The sequence below is a fragment of the Schistocerca americana genome, chromosome 1 (assembly GCF_021461395.2).
Source record: "Schistocerca americana isolate TAMUIC-IGC-003095 chromosome 1, iqSchAmer2.1, whole genome shotgun sequence".
In the NCBI taxonomy this organism is placed as follows: Eukaryota; Metazoa; Arthropoda; class Insecta; order Orthoptera; family Acrididae; genus Schistocerca; species Schistocerca americana.
This window is the reverse complement of record NC_060119.1, coordinates 1,066,650,551-1,066,671,521: the sequence shown is the minus strand read 5'-3', so window position 1 is coordinate 1,066,671,521 and position 20,971 is coordinate 1,066,650,551. Positions and strand designations below refer to the sequence as shown.

General features: G+C 45.3%; 1 protein-coding gene across 1 annotated transcript in view; it reads right to left on the bottom strand.

Moving 5' to 3' along the window:
- LOC124549794 (guanylate cyclase 32E) overlaps window positions 1-20,971 on the bottom strand; it is an 828,442-nt gene that overhangs the window by 559,799 nt on the left and 247,672 nt on the right. Inside the window, exon 3 of the mRNA XM_047125268.1 lies at window positions 16,726-17,012. Within this exon, the coding sequence (XP_046981224.1) occupies window positions 16,726-17,012 (287 nt within the window). The remainder of the gene's footprint in view (window positions 1-16,725; window positions 17,013-20,971) is intronic.

The window sequence follows — 20,971 nt, the reverse complement described above, 5'->3', positions numbered from 1 at the left end:
GAAAAAGATATGATAGTCGGAAGGCAGACTCAGCATACAGGAAAGTCAAAACAACCTTTGGTGACATTAAAAGCAACGGTGGTAACATTAAGAGTGCAACGGGAATTCCACTGTTAAATGTAGAGGAGAGAGCGGATAGGTGGAAAGAATACATTGAAAGCCTCTATGAAGGTGAAGATTTGTCTGATGTGATAGAAGAAGAAACAGGAGTCGATTTAGAAGAGATGGGGGATCCAGTATTAGAATCGGAATTTAAAAGAGCTTTGGAGGACTTACGCTCAAATAAGGCAGAAGGGATAGATAACATGCCATCAGAATTTCTAAAATCATTGGGGGAAGTGGCAACAAAACGACTATTCACGTTGGTGTGTAGAATATATGATTTTGGCGACGTACCATTTGCCTTTCGGAAAAACATCATCCACACAATTCCGAAGACGGCAAGAGCTGACAAGTGCGAGAATTATCGCACAATCAGCTTAACAGCTTATGCATCGAAGCTGCTTACAAGAATAATATACAGAAGAATGGAAAAGAAAATTGAGAATGCGCTAGGTGACGATCAGCTGGCTTTAGGAAAAGTAAAGGGACGAGAGAGGCAATTCTGACGTTACGGCTAATAATGGAAGCAAGGCTAAAGAAAAATCAAAACACTTTCATAGGATTTGTCGAACTGGAAAAAGCGTTCGACAATATAAAATGGTGCACGCTGTTCGAGATTCTGAAAAAAGTAGGGGTAAGCTATAGGGGGAGACGGGTCATATACAATATGTACAACAACCAAGAGGGAATAATAAGAGTGGACGATCAAGAACGAAGTGCTCGTATTAAGAAGGGTGTAAGACAAGGCTGTAGCGTTTAGCCCCTACTCTTCAAATCTGTACATCGAGGAAGCAATGATGGAAATAGAAGAATGGTTCAGGAGTGCAATTAAAATACAAGGTGAAAGGATATCAATGATACGATTCGCTGATGATATTGCTATCCTGAGTGAAAGTGAAGAAGAATTAAATGATCTGCTGAACGGAATGAACAGTCTAATGAGTACACAGTATGGTTTGAGAGTAAATCGGAGAAAGACGGAGGGAATGAGAAGTAGTAGAAATGAGAACAGCGAGAAACTTAACATCAGGATTGATGGTCACGAAGTCAATGATGTTAAGGAATTCTGCTACCTAGGCAGTAAAATAACCAATGACGGACGGAGCAAGGAGGACATCAAAAGCAGGCTCGCTACGTCAAAAAAGGCATTTCTGGCCAAGAGAAGTCTACTAATATCAAATCCGGCCTTAATTTGAGGAAGATATTTCTGAGGATGTACGTCTGTAGTACAGCATTGTATGGTAGTGAAACGTGGACTGTGGGGAAACCGGAACAGAAGATAATCGAAGCATTTGAGATGTGGTGCTATAGACGAATGTTGAAAATTAGGTGGACTGATAAGGTGAGGAATGTGGAGGTTCTACGCAGAATCGGAGAGGAAAGGAATATGTGGAAAACACTGATAAGAAGAAGGGACTGGATGATAGGACATCTGCTAAGACATGGGGGAATGACTTCCATGGTACAAGAGGAAGCTGTAGAGGGCAAAAACTGTAGAGGAAGACAGAGATTGGAATACGTCAAGCAAATAATTGAGGACGTAGGTTACAAGTGCTACTCTGAGATGAAGAGGTTAGCACAGGAAAGGAATTCGTGACGGGCCGCATCAAACCAGTCAGTAGGCTGTGACAAGAAAAAAATATCGGAGACCACGGCAAATGGGAAGGCATGCTGTCTACATGACCCCTGGATGCTTCAGCAACTCGAGCTCCCCAGGTCACAGTCACGACCAGACACAAGGCGGCGGTACCAGTGCTGGCCGAGGCCGTCACTTCCGAGGACCCTATTTGCATCCGCACAACCCGTGACAATTGTATGACGGCTATTCCGCCACTGGCAGCCATAAAGGCCGGCGCGTGGACTACACCAGCCAGTTCTTCTTGGCATCCAGGAGGGTGATAGTCACCTCACCGTCTCAGAACGCTCTCGAAGACCATCATTGGGACTGACGCCGCTGTTCTCACCTTTCATCGTTGATTTCTCTTTGCACTTAGACTGTTTTAAGGATAGACTCTTTCTTGCTTGTGTCGGACCTAATCAGAATGGCATTCTTGGGACTTGGATTACTTCCCTGCAAATGTATTTTCCTACGAAGCTCCTAGTGGTGTTACAGTGTACTAGAAACAGTCATACTACTTCAGATAGCAGCTCTGTCAAGCCTCTGAACCGGTACCTAGTGAGACTGTATTTTGCGCCTTTTGTTCTTACCGTCGAGGCAGACGTGTTTCGTCATGTACGCAGCATGGTGGCCTGACCGCTCAGTTCCGGCGGTGTGAAGTGTCGCGTCGATTGAACAGCAGAGGTGCCTTGAAGTCGTGATAGCTGTGAAGCGTCAATGCCGCTAGCAAAGAATGAAATGACTGTGTGGCATTGTTGGCTGGGAGGCCGCGTCCGGGGAAGTTCGGCCGACGGATGCAAGTCTTATTTCGGGCGACACCACATTGGGCGACTTGCACGTCGGTTATGATGAAGTAATGATGAGGGCAACACAACACCCAGTCGACAGGCGCAGAAAATCTGCAGCCCGGACGGGAGTCGAACCCGGGCCCAAAAAAAAAACTGAGGCGACATACCCGGTAACAAAACGGTTCTACCCAAAGCAGCCACTTCGCTGGAGAGAGGGAAAATATAGGAACACCGGGTACAGATCGCCGCGCGGAGTGGCCGCGCGGTTAGAGGCGCCATGTCACTGATTGCGCGGCTCCTCCCGCAGGAGGTTCGAATCCTCCCTCGGACATGGGTGTGTGTGTTGTTCTTAGCATAAGTTAGTTTAAGTAGTGTGAAAGTTCAGAGACCGATGACTTCAGCAGTTTGCTCCCATAGGAATTCACACACACACACACACAGGTACAGATATTAGACTTCCTAAAAACAGTAATCAGTGGCACATTAAAAAAAAATTACCTAAACGGTGAATCTGACATCGTTGTTGTTGTGGTCTTTAGTCCGAAAACAGATTTGATGCACCTTTCTGCTCTCTTTAACTCCATACGGTTATTTCAGCCTTGAATTGGCTTACTGTATTTGTCTGTTGATCTCTCCCTACAATATCTACTTTTACTCAAATTGTATAATAAATTTCTTTTCTTCTCAGCTCGATTCAGTGCTTTGAGCTTAGTTATTCTATCAACCCATTTAATCTTCAGCGTACTTCTATTCACCACATTTGAAAAGCTTCTATCGTCATCTTCTCTGAACTACTCATCATTCACATTTCACTTCCTTACAAGGCTATACTCCAGACAATTACCTTCAGAGAAAACTTCCTAACACATTTATACTCGATCTGAACCAATTCCTCTTTTTCAAAAATTTCCTCGCTGCAGCCAGTCGGCGTTTTATAACCTCTCTACTTTATCCATCATCAGTTATTTTGCTGCGAGAAAATATCAACACTGATCTACTCCTTTTTTAATCTAATTCTCTCTGCATCGTTTGATTTCATTGACGAATCCCTTGCTTTACTTCTTGTGACGCTTATCTTGCATTGTCTAGTCGCATTAATGTGACCACCTGCTGAAAAGCCTGAAAAATTACCTTTTGCTGCGCGCACCGATGCGAGACGTGCAGGAAGGGAGTTCATGAGATTCTGAAAGGACCGACATGGATGTGGTGCCATGCCGACTACAGTGCCGTTGCCAGCTGCCCCAGGTTTCTCGGTTGAGGATCCGTAGTGGAAACAGCCCGATCGAGGTGGTCCTACAGGTTCTCTAAAGGGTTTTGATGCTCGTGGTTTGGTGGCCAAGGGAGTACGGTGAACTCAACCTGGTGCTCTTCGAATTATGCATGTACACTGCGAGCAGTGCGACACGTTGCGTTGTCCTGCTAGTAGTTACCGTCGTGCCGAGGAGCAAAAACAAACTGCATGTAGGGGTGGACGCAGAGTCCGAGGATAGATGCATACTTGTGTTGATCCATGGTGCATTCCAGACCATAAAACTGCCTCCTCTGGCCAGAATCAAATGGCTCTGAGCAGTATGGGACTTAACATCTGAGGTCATCAGTCCCCTAGACTTAGAACTACTTAAACCTAACTAACTTAAGGACATCACACACATCCATGACGGAGGCAGGATTCGCACCTGCGACAGCAGCGGTCGTGCGGTACCAGACTGAAGCGCCTAGAACCGCTCGGCCGCAACAGCCGGCCCCGCCAGAATCCTTCCGATGACTGTTACAGGGTGTCTTTCAGGTTTCTCACGCCCTACCTGCCAACAGCAGATGCAGAATGCAAGTGATTCATCGGAAAAGGCCATTTGTCGCCGCTCAGCGGACATCCAATTGCGATACTGGCGTGAGATTTTCAGTCTTTCTTCTCGACGAGCAGCAGTCAGCATGACTGCATAACCAGACACCTGCTGCGGAGGCTCATACACAGTAACGTTCGCTGAATGCTGTTGAGCAGACAATGCTGGTAGCCCCTTGGTTCATCTGGGCGGTTAGTTGCTCAACAGTTGCACGTCTGATCGCCAGTACAGTTGTTGTTCACTCCTGCCATCTACGGCCCTTTCTGCACCACAGTTGCCTCGGCGCCGGTTGTAGACAGTGACATTTTGCCATTCGCAGTATACTTTAACCACAGCGGGACGCGAACAGTTTACAAGCAGTTTAAAATAAGAGAAATCAGGGCTCACACAGAAAAATGTAAGTGCTCGTTTTTCCCGCTCGCCGTTCGGGAGTGGAACGGTAGAGAAACAGCTTCAAGGTAGTTCATTGAACGCTCTGCCAGACACTTTGTTGTGAATAGCAGACTAATCACGTAGATGTAGATGTAGGACGAGACGGAGAGCGAGAGGGAAATGGCGAAATGGACTGAGAGAAGCGAAAGGAAAAGATGGACACAGAAAAGAAAGAAAAGGAGACGGGCAGAGGCAGGGCGAGGAAGAGACAGGCCGAGAGAGGAGGGAGGAGGAGATGAACAAAGGGGGGAAGAGTAGATTGACAGACACAGGGGGAGGAGGGGATGGGCAGAGAGAGGGTGAAGAGGGAGAGGGTCAGAGACAGGGGGGGAGGGGGAAAGAGGGGATGCGAAAATGAAGATAGGAATACGTACACAGACGGGAAACGTTGGATACTTAGCTGGTTTGACATACCGGGTGATCAAAAAGTCAGTATAAATTTGAAAACTGAATAAATCACGGAATAATGTAGATAGAGAGGAACAAGTTCACACACATGCTTGGAGTGACATGGGGTTTTATTAGAACCGAAAAAAATACAAACGTTCAAAAAATGTCCGACAGATGGCACTTCATCTGATCAGAATGGCAATAATTAGCATAACAAAGTAAGATAAAGCAAAGATGATGTTCCTTACAGGAAATGCTCAATATGTCCACCATCATTCCTCAACAATAGCTGTGGTCGAGGAATAATGTTGTGAACAGCACTGTAAAGCATGTCCAGAGTTATGGTGAGGCATTGACGTCGGATGTCTTTCAGCATTCGTAGAGATGTCGCTCGATCACGATACACTTGCGACTTCAGGTAACCCCAAAGCCAATAATCGCACGGACTGAGGACTGCGGACATGGGAGGCCAAGCATGACGAAAGTATCGGCTGAGCACACGATCATCACCAAACGACGTGCGCAAGAGATCTTTCACGCGTCTAGCAATATGGGGTGGAGCGCCATCCTGCATTTTGGTTCTAATAAAATCCCATGTCATTCCAAGCATGTGTGTCAATATGTACCTCTCTATCTACACTATTCCGTGGTTTATTAAGTTTTCAAATTTATACTGACTTTTTGATCACCCAGTAAAATGACAATTTGGAGAGTGGTAATTGATGTACATATTTTTAAATTTATTTGTGTTTTTCTCCGAACTGCGATCAAGACAATCAAATAGAAAATTAAAAGATTTGTATAAACAGGAGCAATCACCAAATAAATTTTCAAATATCAGTGCAACGCGAAAATGAAACATGAACCATATAAGCCGGACCATAGACTTACGCTTGTCAACGTGAATGGCCTTCTGAAGTGTACCAAAGTTTCGATGATGAAGTTGATGGAATGGCTTAGTATTTAAGCTCCACGGTTGCGAAATGGTTGAAAGGATTTTGCCACTATAAAATATTGTCGACATCGTCAACTATACCTGTGGGATGTTTCCAGAATGAGATTTTCACTCTGCAGCGGAGTGTGCGCTGATATGAAACTTCCTGGCAGATTAAAACTGTGTGCCCGACCGAGACTCGAACTCGGGAGTTTGCCTTTCGCGGGCAAGTGCTCTACCAACTGAGCTAACGAAGCACGACTCACGCCCGGTACTCACAGCTTTGCTTCTGCCAGTATCTCGTCTCCTACCTTCCAAACTTTACAGAAGCTCTCCTGCGAGCTGTAAAGTTTGGAAGGTAGGAGACGAGATACTGGCAGAAGTAAAGCTGTGAGTACCGAGCGTGAGTCGTGCTTCGGTAGCTCAGTTGGTAGAGCACTTGCCGCGAAAGGCAAACGTCCCGAGTTCGAGTCTCGGTCGGGCACACAGTTTTAATCTGCCAGGAAGTTTCAACTATACCTGTGTTTGAGCGAGTGGCAAAGGCTACAAATACATCTGGGCGTCAGAGAAAGCTTTAGGCTGCCCGCCACACAATATTGCAACAACAGCACTGTGACTCAGTTAGTTCTGTAATAGAAAGGATCAGTGAATCTTATTCTGTGTTAATATTGTAACTGACTGAAGTTGTTTGATTTAAATAATAAACATTGCACCAGTTACATTTGTTATGCATAGCACAATGCGTTTTGAGAATTTATTCTCATCATCAAGTGGAAATAGTCACATCGGTATTTTATATTATAGCTGCGTCGCGTATTTGTCGTTCTACTATAACTCGAAAATCGCTAAGAATAAAACATAATTTTTTATCTTGGAAAATAGCATTTTTGTCTGTGTGCTTAAAGGCACTATGCCTTCTTCATCGTGCATGCAAACTAGCATTCATACTGTTTGTTTATCTGAAATCAAAATATGGTACAAATATAGTACGACAGTATGTTTCAAGGAATTTGGATACAGACAACGGTGTTCCATTCTTCAAGGATTCTATCACTTATCACTTTTATCTTAATTTACTATTTAAATTAATGATTGGCTTTGCATTGTATTTTTTATTATTTTATTGCAAGTGCTGAGTGGAATGTGTGAAGAATGGAGATATTTATGGATTAGATGGTTCAAATGTCTCTGAGCACTATGGGACTTAACATCTGAGGTCATCAGTCCCCTAGAACTTAGAACTACTTAAACCTAACTAACCTAAGGACATCACACACATCCATGCCCGAGAAAGTATTCGAACCTGCGACCGTAGCGGTCACGCGGTTCCAGATTGAAGCACCTAGAACCGCACGGCCACACCGGCAGGCTATGGATTAGATATTATAGTTCTTATACGCAAGAGCAACATTTGAAGGAATTGGTTTGACACTGAGACTTCTTCCTCCTTGCTGTTTGTAGTTTACAAAAATTTCCAGCAACTCCATTAAATCGATTGCATGTGATTTCTGAAAGTGGTGGACTATTTTAAGGTGTTCCTCTATGTTTGTGAATGGCTGTCCGGTGATTTTTGTGTTTGTTGCTACGGCTGCTTCTGTAAATTGCTTAAATATTAAAGCTCTTGCCTCTCTGTCCTATGATGATTCTTTAGCAAGTTTTACATGTGAGGTATATACCGGGTGATCAAAAAGTCAGTATAAATTTGAAAACTGAATAAATTACGGAATAATGTAGATAGAGAAGTACAAATTGACACACACGCTTGGAATGACATGGGGTTTTATTAGAACCAAAAAAATACAAAAGTTCAAAAAATGTCTGACAGATGACGCTTCATCTGATCAGAATAGCAATAATTAGCATAACAAAGTAAGACAAAGCAAAGATGATGTTCTTTACAGGAAATGCTCAATATGTCCACCATCATTCCTCAACAATAGCTGTAGTCGAGGAATAATGTTGTGAACAGCACTGTAAAGCATGTCCAGAGTTATGGTGAAGCATTGGCGTCGTATGTTGTCTTTCAGCATCCTTAGAGACATCGGTCGATCACGATACACTTTCGACTTCAGGTAACCCCAAAGCCAATAATCGCTCGGACTGAGGTCTGGGGACCTGGGAGGCCAAGCATGACGAAAGTATCGGCTGAGCACACGATCATCACCAAACGACGTGCGCAAGTACTTTTTTTTTTGCTTCTAATAAAACGTCATGTCATTCCAAGCATGTGTGTCAATTTTAACTTCTCTATCTACATTATTCCGTGGTTTATTAAGTTTTCAAATTTATACTGATTTTTTGATCACCCGATATATTCCTGAGAGAATTTGTCTTTTTTATATTTTATTTTTCCAAAAGATTAAAAGGTATTTGGCGTCAAGTTAAAAAGAGACTTCCAGACAGGAAGGTGCCCATAATAAAAGTGACATTATGAAAGTACTATGTTGCATAATGCATAATATTAACCGGCACGTAAGTACGAAAGAGGAAGTGAATAAAGTTGGTTTCATGGAACTAAACACCCTACCTGGTAATAAAACTTTTAATGTTGTATTACAACTCTAGTGCTTGTAGGACAGAGTCGTTCGTTTAAGGGAAACCTAGACAAGCTTTCTCCAGGAAAAAAGAAAGGTGAAAAGCAGGTAAGTGGAATAGAATACATCTACTGTCATTCCGATCCACCCACACACCTTAAGGTCAGAAGGCGGCCTTGCAAGCGGAGGATATTGGACAGGAAAACCTACGCAGTGCTCTGTACCTAGGAATTACTGCACCGGGGAATAGGGTCGGTTGCCGTTTCCACCACACAACGAATCACACCGTTCCCGGGACATGTGAGTTCAATCTATTCTACTCCAGAAATTCTGCGAACGTTGCTGTGGCGCGCAGCGCACAGAGATACAGGGGCAAGGGTTACTGACTAACGGTACCCAATGCGACATTTTCCAGAACAACTTTCCGATTACCTGCCACCGTCATTGGAACCACTCATACATTAATTTACGTACCCAACTTACCCTGTGAAGTCCTACCCACTGAATATTTGACCTCTAAAACGAAAACTATACTCCGTCCGAACAGGCCATGGAAAGCTCAGCGGTACCGACCGGCCGCCGTTTTATCCTCAGTCCATAGGCGTCACTGTATGCGAATACGGAGGGGCATGTGGTCAGCACACTGCTCTCCAGGCCGTATGTCAGTTAACGAGACTGGAGCCGCTATTTCTCAATCGAGCAACTCCTCAGTTTGCCTCACACGGGCTGAGTGCACCCCGCTTGCCAACAGCGCTCAGCAGACCGGATGGTCACCCATCCAAATGCTAGCCCAGCCCGACAGTGCTTAACTTCGGTGATCTGACGGCAACCGGTGTTACCACTGCAGCAAGGCCGTTGGTCGAAAACGTGATCTCTACATCTACATTTATATCTACATGACTACCCTGCAATGCACACTTAAGTGCCTGGCAGAGAGTTCTTCGAACAATCTTCAGGCTATTTCACTACCGTTCTACTCTGTAACAGAGCGCGGGAGAAATGTAGTCTTATGTCTTTCTGTACGAGCTCTGAATTCTCTTATTTTCTCGTATTAGGATTGGCGAGAGTAAAATATTTTCAAATTCAGAGAATGAAAGGGGCAAGTTAGTCATCATAGGACAGCTGCGCTACGTTATTAAGGCACCTCTGTGTCAGACGCTGGAGTGAAGACAACGCCCGTTACCGGGTCTCGAATCTTTAGCCTGTCCTGTACTCCGCGCTGTGCTACTAGGGCTTGGCGCAACCTGCCGTAGCTGTAAAAAAATGGTTCAAATGGCTCTGAGCACTATGCGACTTAACTTCTGAGGTCATCAGTCGCCTAGAACTTAGAACTAATTAAACCTAACTAACCTAAGGACATCACACACATCTATTCCCGAGGCAGGATTCGAACCTGCGACCATAGCGGTCGCCCGGCTCCAGACTGTAGCGCCTAGAACCGCACGGCCACACCGGCCGGCCGGTAGCTGTACATTGTTTGGTACGGTGTCCAGGGCACTGAGACGGCCAGCCACCATCTCTGTGGCAACAGCAGACATAGCGGCCAGTTTCCTATTGGCCGGTTACTCGAGACCACCAGTGGAACACCGTCACAGTGAGGTAGACAACTTAAGAAAGCATGGTTACATTTGTTTTCAGAGCATCATCCAACTAGGGTCAGTTGTAAGATAATAATTTCGTTCTGAAATTCAAACCAAGTCCGAGTTTAATATGTTATTTACTGTGATCTAGACAAACACTACATTAAAATGACGGAGAATACAGTCAACTAAATGGTAAGAAACCGTCAGAGTTTCGCAGAAATTTGTCTGTATTTACTGATGACAAGTTTCTGACCTTTTCAGTACATTTTAAAATTATCCACATAAGTCATACAACAAAATCCATTTCGTTTGAACACTGGACACAAACAATGTGTGTGTGTGGCTGACTGCAGCATACCATTTACAATACGACGGTACCTTTCTGCATGTAGTAAAACATATTGTTGCATGCAGCACAGTACGGTCCTTTTCTAAATAATACGTCTCACTCAGCCACACACAGTCGCTTTGAATTTGCTGTATGACTTTATTTGAATGATCTGAAAGTGGACTGAAAAGTCTGAAACTAGTCATCAGTTAATAAAGAGAAACTTCTGTATAACTTCGATATTTTTTACAATTTTGTTGAATCATATCTAGTTCCTGCCTCACTGAAAGTAAGTAGAGAATATGTTTCCAACGAAATGAACCTAAAGTGTCACAATGTTGACTGAGAAATGGCTGCAATGCAATGACCATGAAGTCACGTGAAATATTAAAATACGAAGCTCACTACAAGCTCAGTTAATCATGAAAGTTCCTCTAAAACTATGGATTGGTACCTCATCTATGTGAAGACTGCTACAAGCTTTCCATAGCTGTGCATCTCCCAAATGCAAAGCAAACGAGTCCAAGACCCACGAAACAATGTACGAGTAATTAACCAGGAAGCACAAGTAGCATAGCAAATCCCGCTAACATTGAAGTGCTCACCTGGAGGAAAAGGCAACGAATTTTCACACGGTGGATCAGCAGTGGTATGACAGCCACCTCTTAAATCTGTGCACAGCGAACTTGCAGGGGATTAGTGGAAGCTTTCTTCAAAGGAGAAACCCGCATTCCCCGCCAAAGCATTGCAATGAGTAGGGGCTTACTATCCTCTGCGAATTGCAATGCCCTGGAGATACCTTCCGTCTTCTAGACCTGACCTGATGGTCAAACCAGACGACGGGACGAACGCCTGGACCCGTTAGTTTCTTAAAAAGATAATCTGAAATCTTCTTACAGAGTTAGCAAGCTTGTTCTCTACCCAAAAATAGTCAAGAAAAGTGCAGAAAGATAATCAAAGAACTCTCAGCGATATTTAACTGTCATGTCTCAACCAACTATATACTGGTGCGCCAAAGAAACTGGTATAGGCAAGCGTATTCAAATACAGAGATATATAAACAAGCAGATACGGCACTGATGTCGGCTACGCCTATATCAAACAGCAAGTGTCTAGTGCAATTGTTAGATTGGTTACTGCTGCTAGAACGGCAGGTTATCAAGATTTAATTGAGCTTACGCGTGGTGTTATAGATGCGACACAGCATCCCCGACATAGCGATGAAGTGGAGGGATTTTCCAGTACGACCATTTCACGTATGTATCGTGAGTGTGTCGTCCCCCCCCCCCCACCCCCCCAAGAACCATGGACCTTGCCGTTGTTGGGGAGCCTTGCGTGCCTCAGCGATACAGATGGCCGTACCGTAGGTGCAACCACAACGGAGGGGTATCTGTTGAGAGGCCAGACAAACGTGTGGTTCCTGAAGAGGGGCAGGGGCAACAGTCTGGATGATTGACTGATCTGGCCTTGTAACACTAACCAAAACGGCCTTGCTGTGCTGGTACTGCGAACGGCTAAAAGCAAGGGGAAACTACAGCCGTAATTTTTCCCGAGGGCATGCAGATTTACTGTATGGTTAAATGATGATGGCGTCCTCTTGGGTAAAATATTCCGGAGGTAAAATAGTCCCCCATTCGGATCTCCGGACGGGGAATACTCAGGAGGAAGTCGTTATCAGGAGAAAGAAAACTAGCGTTCTACGGATCGGAAGGTGGAACGTCAGATCCCTCAATCGAGCAGGTAGGTTAGAAAATTTAAAAAGGGAAATGGATAGGTTAAAGTTAGATATAGTAGCAGTTAGTGAAGTTCGGTGGTAGGAGGAACAAGACTTTTGGTCAGGCGAGTACAGGGTTATAAATACAAAATCAAGTAGGGGTAATGCAGGAGTCGGTTTAATAATGAATAAAAAAATTGGAGTGCGGGTAAGCTACTACAAACAGCATAGTGAACGCATTATTGTGGCCAAGATAGACACGAAGCCCACGCCTACTACAGTAGTACAAGTTTATATGCCAACTAGCTCTGCAGATGATGAACAAATTGAAGAAATGTATGATGAAATAAAAGAAATTATTCAGATAGTGAAGGGAGATAAAAATTTAATAGTCATTGGTGACTGGTATTCGGTAGTAGGAAAAGGGAGAGAAGGAAACGTAGTAGGTGAATATGGATTGGGGCTAAGAATTGAAAGAGGAAGCCACATGATAGAATTTTGCACAGATGACAACTTAATCATAGCTAACACTTGGCTCAAGAGTCATAAAAGAAGGTTGTATACATAGAAGAAGCCTGGAGATACTAAAAGGTATCAGATAGATTATATAATGGTAAGACAGAGATTTAGGAACCAGGTTTTGAATTGTAAGACATTTCCAGGGGCAGATGTGGACTCTGGCCACAATCTATTCGTTATGAACTGTAGATTAAAACTGAAGAAACTGCAAAAAAGGTGGGAATTTAAGGAGATGGGATCTGGATAAACTGACAGAACCAAAGTTTGTAGAGATATTGAGGGAGAGCATAAGGGAACAATTGACAGGAATGGGGGAAAGAAATACAGTAGAAGAAGAATGGGTAGGTTTGAGAGATGAAGTAGTGAAGGTAGCAGAGGATCTAGTAGGTAAAAAGACGAGGGCTGGTAGAAATCCTTGGGTAACAGAAGAAATATTGAATTTAATTGATGAAAGGAGAAAATATAAAAATGCAGTAAATGAAGCAGGCAAAATGGAATACAAACATCTCAAAACTGAGATCGGCAGGAAGTGCAAAATGGCTAAGCAGGGATGGCTAGAGGACAAATGTAAGGATGTAGAGGCTTATCTCACTAGGGGTAAGATAGATACTGCCTACAGGAAAATTAGAGACCTTTGAAGAAAAGAGAACCACTTGTATGAATATCAAGAGCTCAGATGGAAATCCAGTTCTAAGCAAAGAAGGGAACGCAGAAAGGTGGAAGGATTATATAGAGGGTCTATACAAGGGCAATGTACTTGAGGACAATATTATCGAAATGGAAGAGGATGTAGATGAAGATGAAATGGGAGATAAGATACTGCGTGAAGATTTTGACAGAGCTCTGAAAGACCTGAGTCGAAACAAGGCCCCGGGAGTAGACAACATTCCATTCGAACTACTGACGGCCTAGGGAGAGCCAGTCCTGACAAAACTCTACCATCTGGTGAGCGAGATGTATGAGACAGGCGAAATACCCTCAGACTTTAAGAAGAATATAATAATTCCAATCACAAAGAAAGCAGGTGCTGACAGATGTGAAAATTACCGAACTATCAGTTTAATAAGTCACGGCTGTAAAGTACTAACGCGCGAATTCTTTACAGACGGATGGAAAAACTGGCAGAAGCCGACCTCGGGGAAGATCAGTTTGGATTCCGTAGAAATATTGGAACACGTGAGGCAATACTGACCCTACGACTTATATTAGAAGCTAGATTAAGGAAAGGCAAACCAACGTTTCTAGCATTTGTAGACTTAGAGAAAGCTTTTAACAGTGTTGACTGGAATACTCTCTTTCTAATTCTGAAGGTGGCAAGGGGAAAAATACAGGGAGCGAAAGGCTATTTACTATTTGTACAGAAACCAGATGGCATTTATAAGAGTCGAGGGGCATGAAAGGGAAACAGTGGTTGGGAAGGGAGTGCGACAGGGTTGTAGCCTCTCCCCGATGTTATTTAATCTGTATATTGAGCAAGCAGTAAGGGAAACAAAAGAAAAATTCGGAGTAGGTATTAAAATCCATGGAGAAGAAATAAAAACTTTGAGGTTCGCCGATGACATTGTAATTCTGTCAGAGATAGCAAAGGATTTGGAAGAGCAGCTGAACGGAATGGACAGTGTCATGAAAGGAGGGTATAAGATGAACATCAACAAAAGCAAAACGAGGATAATGGAATGTAGTCGAATTAAGTCGGGTGATGCTGAGGGAATTAGATTATGAAATGAGACACTTAAAGTAGTAAGGGAGTTTTGCTATTTGGGGAGAAAAATAACTGATGATGGTCGAAGTAGAGAGGATATAAAATGTAGACTGGCAATGGCAAGGAAAGCGTTTCTGAAGAAGAGAAATTTCTTAACATCTAGTATAGATTTAAGTGTGATGAAGTCGTTTCTGAAAGTATTTGTATGGAGTGTAGTCATGTATGGAAGTGAAACATGGACGATAACTAGTTTGGACAAGAAGAGAATAGAAGCTTTCGAAATGTGGTGCTATAGAAGAATGCTGAAGATTAGATGGGTAGATCACGTAACTAATGAGGAGGTACTGAACAGAACTGGGGAGAAATTTGTGGCACAACTTGACTAGAAGAAGGGACATATTCTGAGGCATCAAGGGATCACCTTGGAAGGCAGCGCTGAGGGTAAAAATCGTAGAGGGAGACCAAGAGATGAATACACGAAACAGATTCAGAAGAATGTGGGTTACAGTATGTACTGGGAGATGCAGAAGCTCGCACAGGATAGAGCAGCATGGAGAGCTGCATCTAACCAGTCTCAGGACTGAAGACCACAACAAACAACAACAACATCGTGAGTGTCAGGAATCCGGTAAAACATCAAATCTCCGATGTCGCTGCGGCAGGAAAAGATCCTGCAATAACGGGACCAACGACTAGTGACGAGAATCGTTCAATGTGACAGAAGTGCAACCCTTCCGCAGATTGGTACAGATTTCAATGCTGGGTCATCAACAAATGTCAACGTGCGAACTATTCAACAGAAAATTACCGATATGGGCTTTCGGAGTCGAAAGCCCACTCTTGTACCCTAGGTGGCTGCATGACACAAAGCTTTACGCCTCGCCTGGGCCTGTCAACAGCGACATTCGACTGTTGATGACCGGAAACATGTTGACTGGACGGAGGAATCTCGTTTCAAATGGATTCTGGAGACAACCTCATGAATCCATGGATCCAGCATGTCAGCAGGGGCCGGCCGGTCTGATCGAGCGGTTCTAGGTGCTTCATTATGGAACCGCGCTGCTGTTACGCTCGCAGGTTCGAATCCTGCCTCGGGCATGGATGTGTGTGATGTCCTTAGGTTAGTTAGGTGTAAGTGGTTCTAAGTTCTAGAGGACTGATGACCTCAGATATTAAGTCCCACAGTGCTCAGAGCCATTTGAACCATGTCAGCAAGGGACTGTTCAGGCTGGTAGAGGCTCTCTAACGGTGTGGGGCGTGTGCAGTTGGAGTGATATGGGACCTCTGATACGTCTAGATACGACTCTGACAGGTGAAACGTACGTAAGTATCCTGTCTGATCACCCGCAGACATGTCCATTGTGAATTCCGACGAGCTTGGACAATTCCAGCAGAACAATACGACACCCGACCCGTCCAGAAATTCTACAGAGTGGCTCCAGCAACACTCTTCCGAATTTGTCTGCAGCTCGTGGTCTCGAGGTCGCGTTCTGGCTTCTCGAGCACGGGGTCCCGGGTTCGATTCCCGGCGGGATCAGGGATTTTCACCTGCCTCGAGACGACTGGGTGCTTGTGTTGTTCTCATCATTTTATCATCATTCACGAAAGCGGAGAGATTGGACTGAGCCGGCCGAAGTGGCCGTGCGGTTAAAGGCGCTGCAGTCTGGAACCGCAAGACCGCTACGGTCGCAGGTTCCAATCCTGCCTCGGGCATGGATGTTTGTGATGTCCTTAGGTTAGTTAGGTTTAACTAGTTCTAAGTTCTAGGGGACTAATTACCTCAGCAGTTGAGTCCCATAGTGCTCAGGGCCATTTAAACCATTTTTTTGATTGGACTGAGCAAAGTTTGGGAATTTGTACGGGCGCGGTTATCCTTCTCAGTTGAGCGCTCCACAAACCAAAGATCATCTTGTGAGTTTAAACACATTCGCTGGCCACCTGCCTTCCCAGACATGAACATTATATCTGGGATGCCTTGCAAAGTGATGTTCAGAAGAAATCTCAACCCCCTCTCACTATTACAGATTTATGGACAGCCCTGCAGGAGCCATGGTGTCAGACCCCCCACCCCTCTCCTCCATACCCCCAACCACTACTTCAGACATTATTCGAGTCCATGCCACGTCGCGTTGCGGCACTTCTGCTTGTTCACGGGGCAGGTGTACCAGTTTATTTGGCTCTTCAGTGTAATACTTTGAACAGAGCATAGCAGCAGCAGCGACAGCAGTGGCCCTACTCACGTAGGAGATCATGGGCAGGTTGAAGGCGGCGGCCATGCGCGCCTCGTGCACGCAGGTCTCCTGCGGCCCGATGTAGGCGGTGATGTTGCGGCGCCAGAGCTCGGCTGTGCGCCGGATGCTGGTCGTCTCCTCGCCGTACGTCTCGGCCACCTCGAAGTGCAGCGAGTGGCCGCGCGCCCACAGCTCGCCGCCGCGCCCGTTGACGCGCTCCACGGCCAGCGAGATGGCGCCGGACACCGTGCGGCCCGGCCGCTCGTACTTCCGGTCGCCAGGCCGCCGGTCCAGACCTGCGCAAACAGGGGTCACTCGCGGCGGCACCACCAACCTCCACAGACAGGGACAGACTTACACGTGGACTTCACAGGCACTTACCTAGCTAGGCAACTTCAACGAGCAATAATAACTACACTACTGGCCATTAAAATTGCTACACCAAGAAGAAATGCAGATGATAAACGGGTATTCATTGGACAAATATATAGTACTAGAACTGACATGTGATTACATTTTCACGTAAGTTGGGTGCATAGATCCTGAGAAATCAGTACTCAGAACAACCACCTCTGGCCGTAATAACGGCCTTGATACGCCTGGGCGTTGAGTCAAACAGAGCTTGGATGGCGTGCACAGGTACGGCTGCCCATGCAGCGTCAACACGATACCACAGTTCATCAATAGTAGTGACTGGCGTATTGTGACGAGCCAGTTGCTCGGCCGCCATTGACCAGACGTTTTCATTGGTGAGAGATCTGGAGAATGTGCTGGCCAGGGTAGCAGTCGAACGTTTTCTGTATCCAGAAAGGCACGTACAGGACCTGCAACATGCGGTCGTGCATTATCCTGCTGAAATGTAGGGTTTTACAAGGATCGACTGAAGGGTAGAGCCACGGGTCGTAACACATCTGAAATGTAGCGTCCACTGTTCAAAGTGCCGTCAATGCGAACAAGAGGTAACCGAGACGTGTAACCAATGGCACGCCATACCATCACGCCTGGTGATACGCCATTATGGCGATGACGAATACAAAAATGGTTCAAATGGCTCTGAGCACTATGCGACTTAACTTCTGAGGTCATCAGTCGCCTAGAACTTAGAACTAATTAAACCTAACTAACTTAAGGACATCACACACATCCAAGCCCGAGGCAGGATTCGAACCTGCGACCGTAGGGGTCGCTCGGTTCCAGACTGTAGCGTCCAGAATACACACGGCCACTCCGATGACGAATACACGCTTCCAATGTGCGTTCAGCGCGATGTCGCCAAACACGGATGCGACCATCATGATGCTGTAAACAGAACCTGGATTCATCCGAAAAAATGACGTTTTGCCATTCGTGCACCCAGGTTCGTCGTTGAGTACAACATCGCAGGCGTTCCTGTCTGTGATGCAGCGTCAAGGGTAACCGCTGCTATGGTCTCCGAGCTGAGAGTCCGTGCTGCTGCTGACGTCGTCGAACTGTTTGTGCAGATGGTTGTTGTCTTGCAAACGTCCCCATCTGTTGACTCAGGGATGGAGACATGTCTGCTCGATTCGTTACAGCCATGCGGATAAGATGGCTGTTTCTCGACTACTAGTGATACGAGGCCGTTGGGATCCAGCACGGTGTTCCGTATTACCCTCCTGAACCCACCGATTCCATATTCCGCTAACACTCATTGGATCCCGACTAACGCGAACAGCAATGTCGCGATACGATAAGGTGGGAGCTTCAACGTCAGGCGCGTAATGGGGCCCCTTAGGGATATGGCAGCAAGAGAGGGGAAGAAAACCAATGTGCACTCCGTGTGCATACCGGGGGGAGTCATTCCAGATGTGGAAAGGGTCCTTCCAGATGACATGAAGGGTACAGGGTGCACCCATCTGCAGGTGGTCGCTCATGTCGGCACCAATGATGTGTGTCGCTATGGATCGGAGGAAATCCTCTTTGGCTTCCGGCGGCTGTCTGATTTGGTGAAGACTGCCAGTCTCGCTAGCAACATGAAAGCAGAGCTCACCATCTGCAGCATCGTCGACAGGACTGACTGCGGACCTTTCGTACAGAGCCGAGTGGAGGGTCTGAATCAGAGGCTGAGACAGTTCTGCGACCGTATGGGCTGCAGATTCCTCGACTTGCGCCATAGGGTGGTGGGGTTTCGGGTTCTGCTGGATAGGTCAGGAGTCCATTACACACAGCAAGCGGCTACACGGGTAGCAGGGGTTGTGTGGCGTGGACTGGGCGGTTTTTAGGTTAGATGGCCTCGGGCAAGTACAGAAAGGGCAGCAGCCTCAAAGGGTGCGTGGCAAAGTCAGGACATGCGAGAGCCAAGCAGCAATCGGTATTGTAATTGTAAACTGTCGAAGCTGCATTGTTAAAGTACCGGAACTTCAAGCGCTGATAGAAAGCACCGAAGCTGAAATCGTTATCGGTGCAGAAAGCTGGCTGAAGCCACAGATAAATACTGCCGAAATTTTTACAAAGGCACAGACGGTGTTTAGAAAGGATAGATTGCATGCAACTGGTGGTGGCGTGTTTGTCGCTGTTAGTAGTAGTTTATCCTGTAGTGAAGTAGAAGTGGATAGTTCCTGTGAATTATTATGGGTGGAGGTTACACACAACAACCGAGCTAGGTTAATAATTGGCTCCTTTTACCGACCTCCCGACTCAGCAGCATTAGTGGCAGAACAACTGAGAGAAAATTTGGAATACATTTCACATAAATTTTCTCAGCATGTTATAGTCTTACGTGGAGATTTCAATTTACCAGATATAGACTGGGACACTCAAATGTTTAGGACGGGTGGTAGGGACAGAGCATCGAGTGACATTATACTGAGTGCACTATTCGAAAATTACCTCGAGCAATTAAACAGAGAACCGACTCGTGGAGATAACATCTTGGACCTACTGATAACAAACAGACCCGAACTTTTCGACTTTTTAAGTGCAGAACAGGGAATCAGTGATCACAAGGCCGTTGCAGCATCCCTGAATATGGAAGTTAATAGGAATATAAAAAAAGGGAGGAAGGTTTATCTGTTTAGCAAGAGTAATAGATGGCAGATGTCAGACTACCTAACAGATCAAAACGAAAATTTCTGTTCCGACACTGACAATGTTGAGTGTTTATGGAAAAAGTTCAAGGCAATCGTAAAATTCGTTTTAGACAGGTACGTGCCGAGTAAAACTGTGAGGGACGGAAAAACCCACCGTGGTTCAACAACAAAGTTAGGAAACTACTGCAAAAGGAAAGAGAGCTTCACTCCAAGTGTAAACGCAGCCAAAACCTCTCAGACAAACAGAAGCTAAACGATGTCAAAGTTAGCGTAAGGAGGGCTATGCGTGAAGCGTTCAGTGAATTCGAAAGTAAAATTCTATGTACCGACTGGACAGAAAATCCTAGGAAGTTCTGGTCTTACGTTAAATCAGTAAGTGGCTCGAAACAGCATATCCAGACACTCCGGGATGATGACGGCATTGAAACAGAGGATGACACGCGTAAAGCTGAAATACTAAACACGTTTTTCCAAAGCTGTTTCACAGAGGAAGATCGCACTGCAGTTCCTTCTCTAAATCCTCGCACAAAAGAAAAAATGGCTGACATCGAAATAAGTGTCCAAGGAATAGAAAAGCAACTGGAATCACTCAACAGAGGAAAGTCCACTGGACCTGACGGGATACCAATTCGATTCTACACAGAGTACGCGAAAGAACTTGTCCCCCTTCTAACAGCCTTGTACCGCAAGTCTCTAGTGGAACGGAAGGTTCCAAATGATTGGCACAGGTAGTCCCAGTCTTCAAGAAGGGTCGTCGAGCAGATGCGCATAACTATAGACCTATATCTCTGACGTCGATCTGTTGTTGAATTTTAAAACATGTTTTTTGCTCGAGTATCATGTCGTTTTTGGAAACCCAGAATCTACTCTGTAGGAATCAACATGGATTCCGGAAACAGCGATCGTGTGAGACCCAACTCGCTTTATTTGTTCATGAGACCCAGAAAATATTAAATACAGGCTCCCAGGTAGATGCTATTTTCCTTGACTTCTGGAAGTTGTTCGATACAGTTCCGCACTGTCGCCTGATAAACAAAGTAAGAGCCTACGGAATATCAGATCAGCTGTGTGGCTGGATTGAAGAGTTTTTAGCAAACAGAAGACAGCATGTTGTTATCAATGGGGAGACGTCTACAGACGTTAAAGTAACCTCTGGCGTGCCAAAGGGGAGTGTTATGGGACCATTGCTTTTCACAATATATATAAAT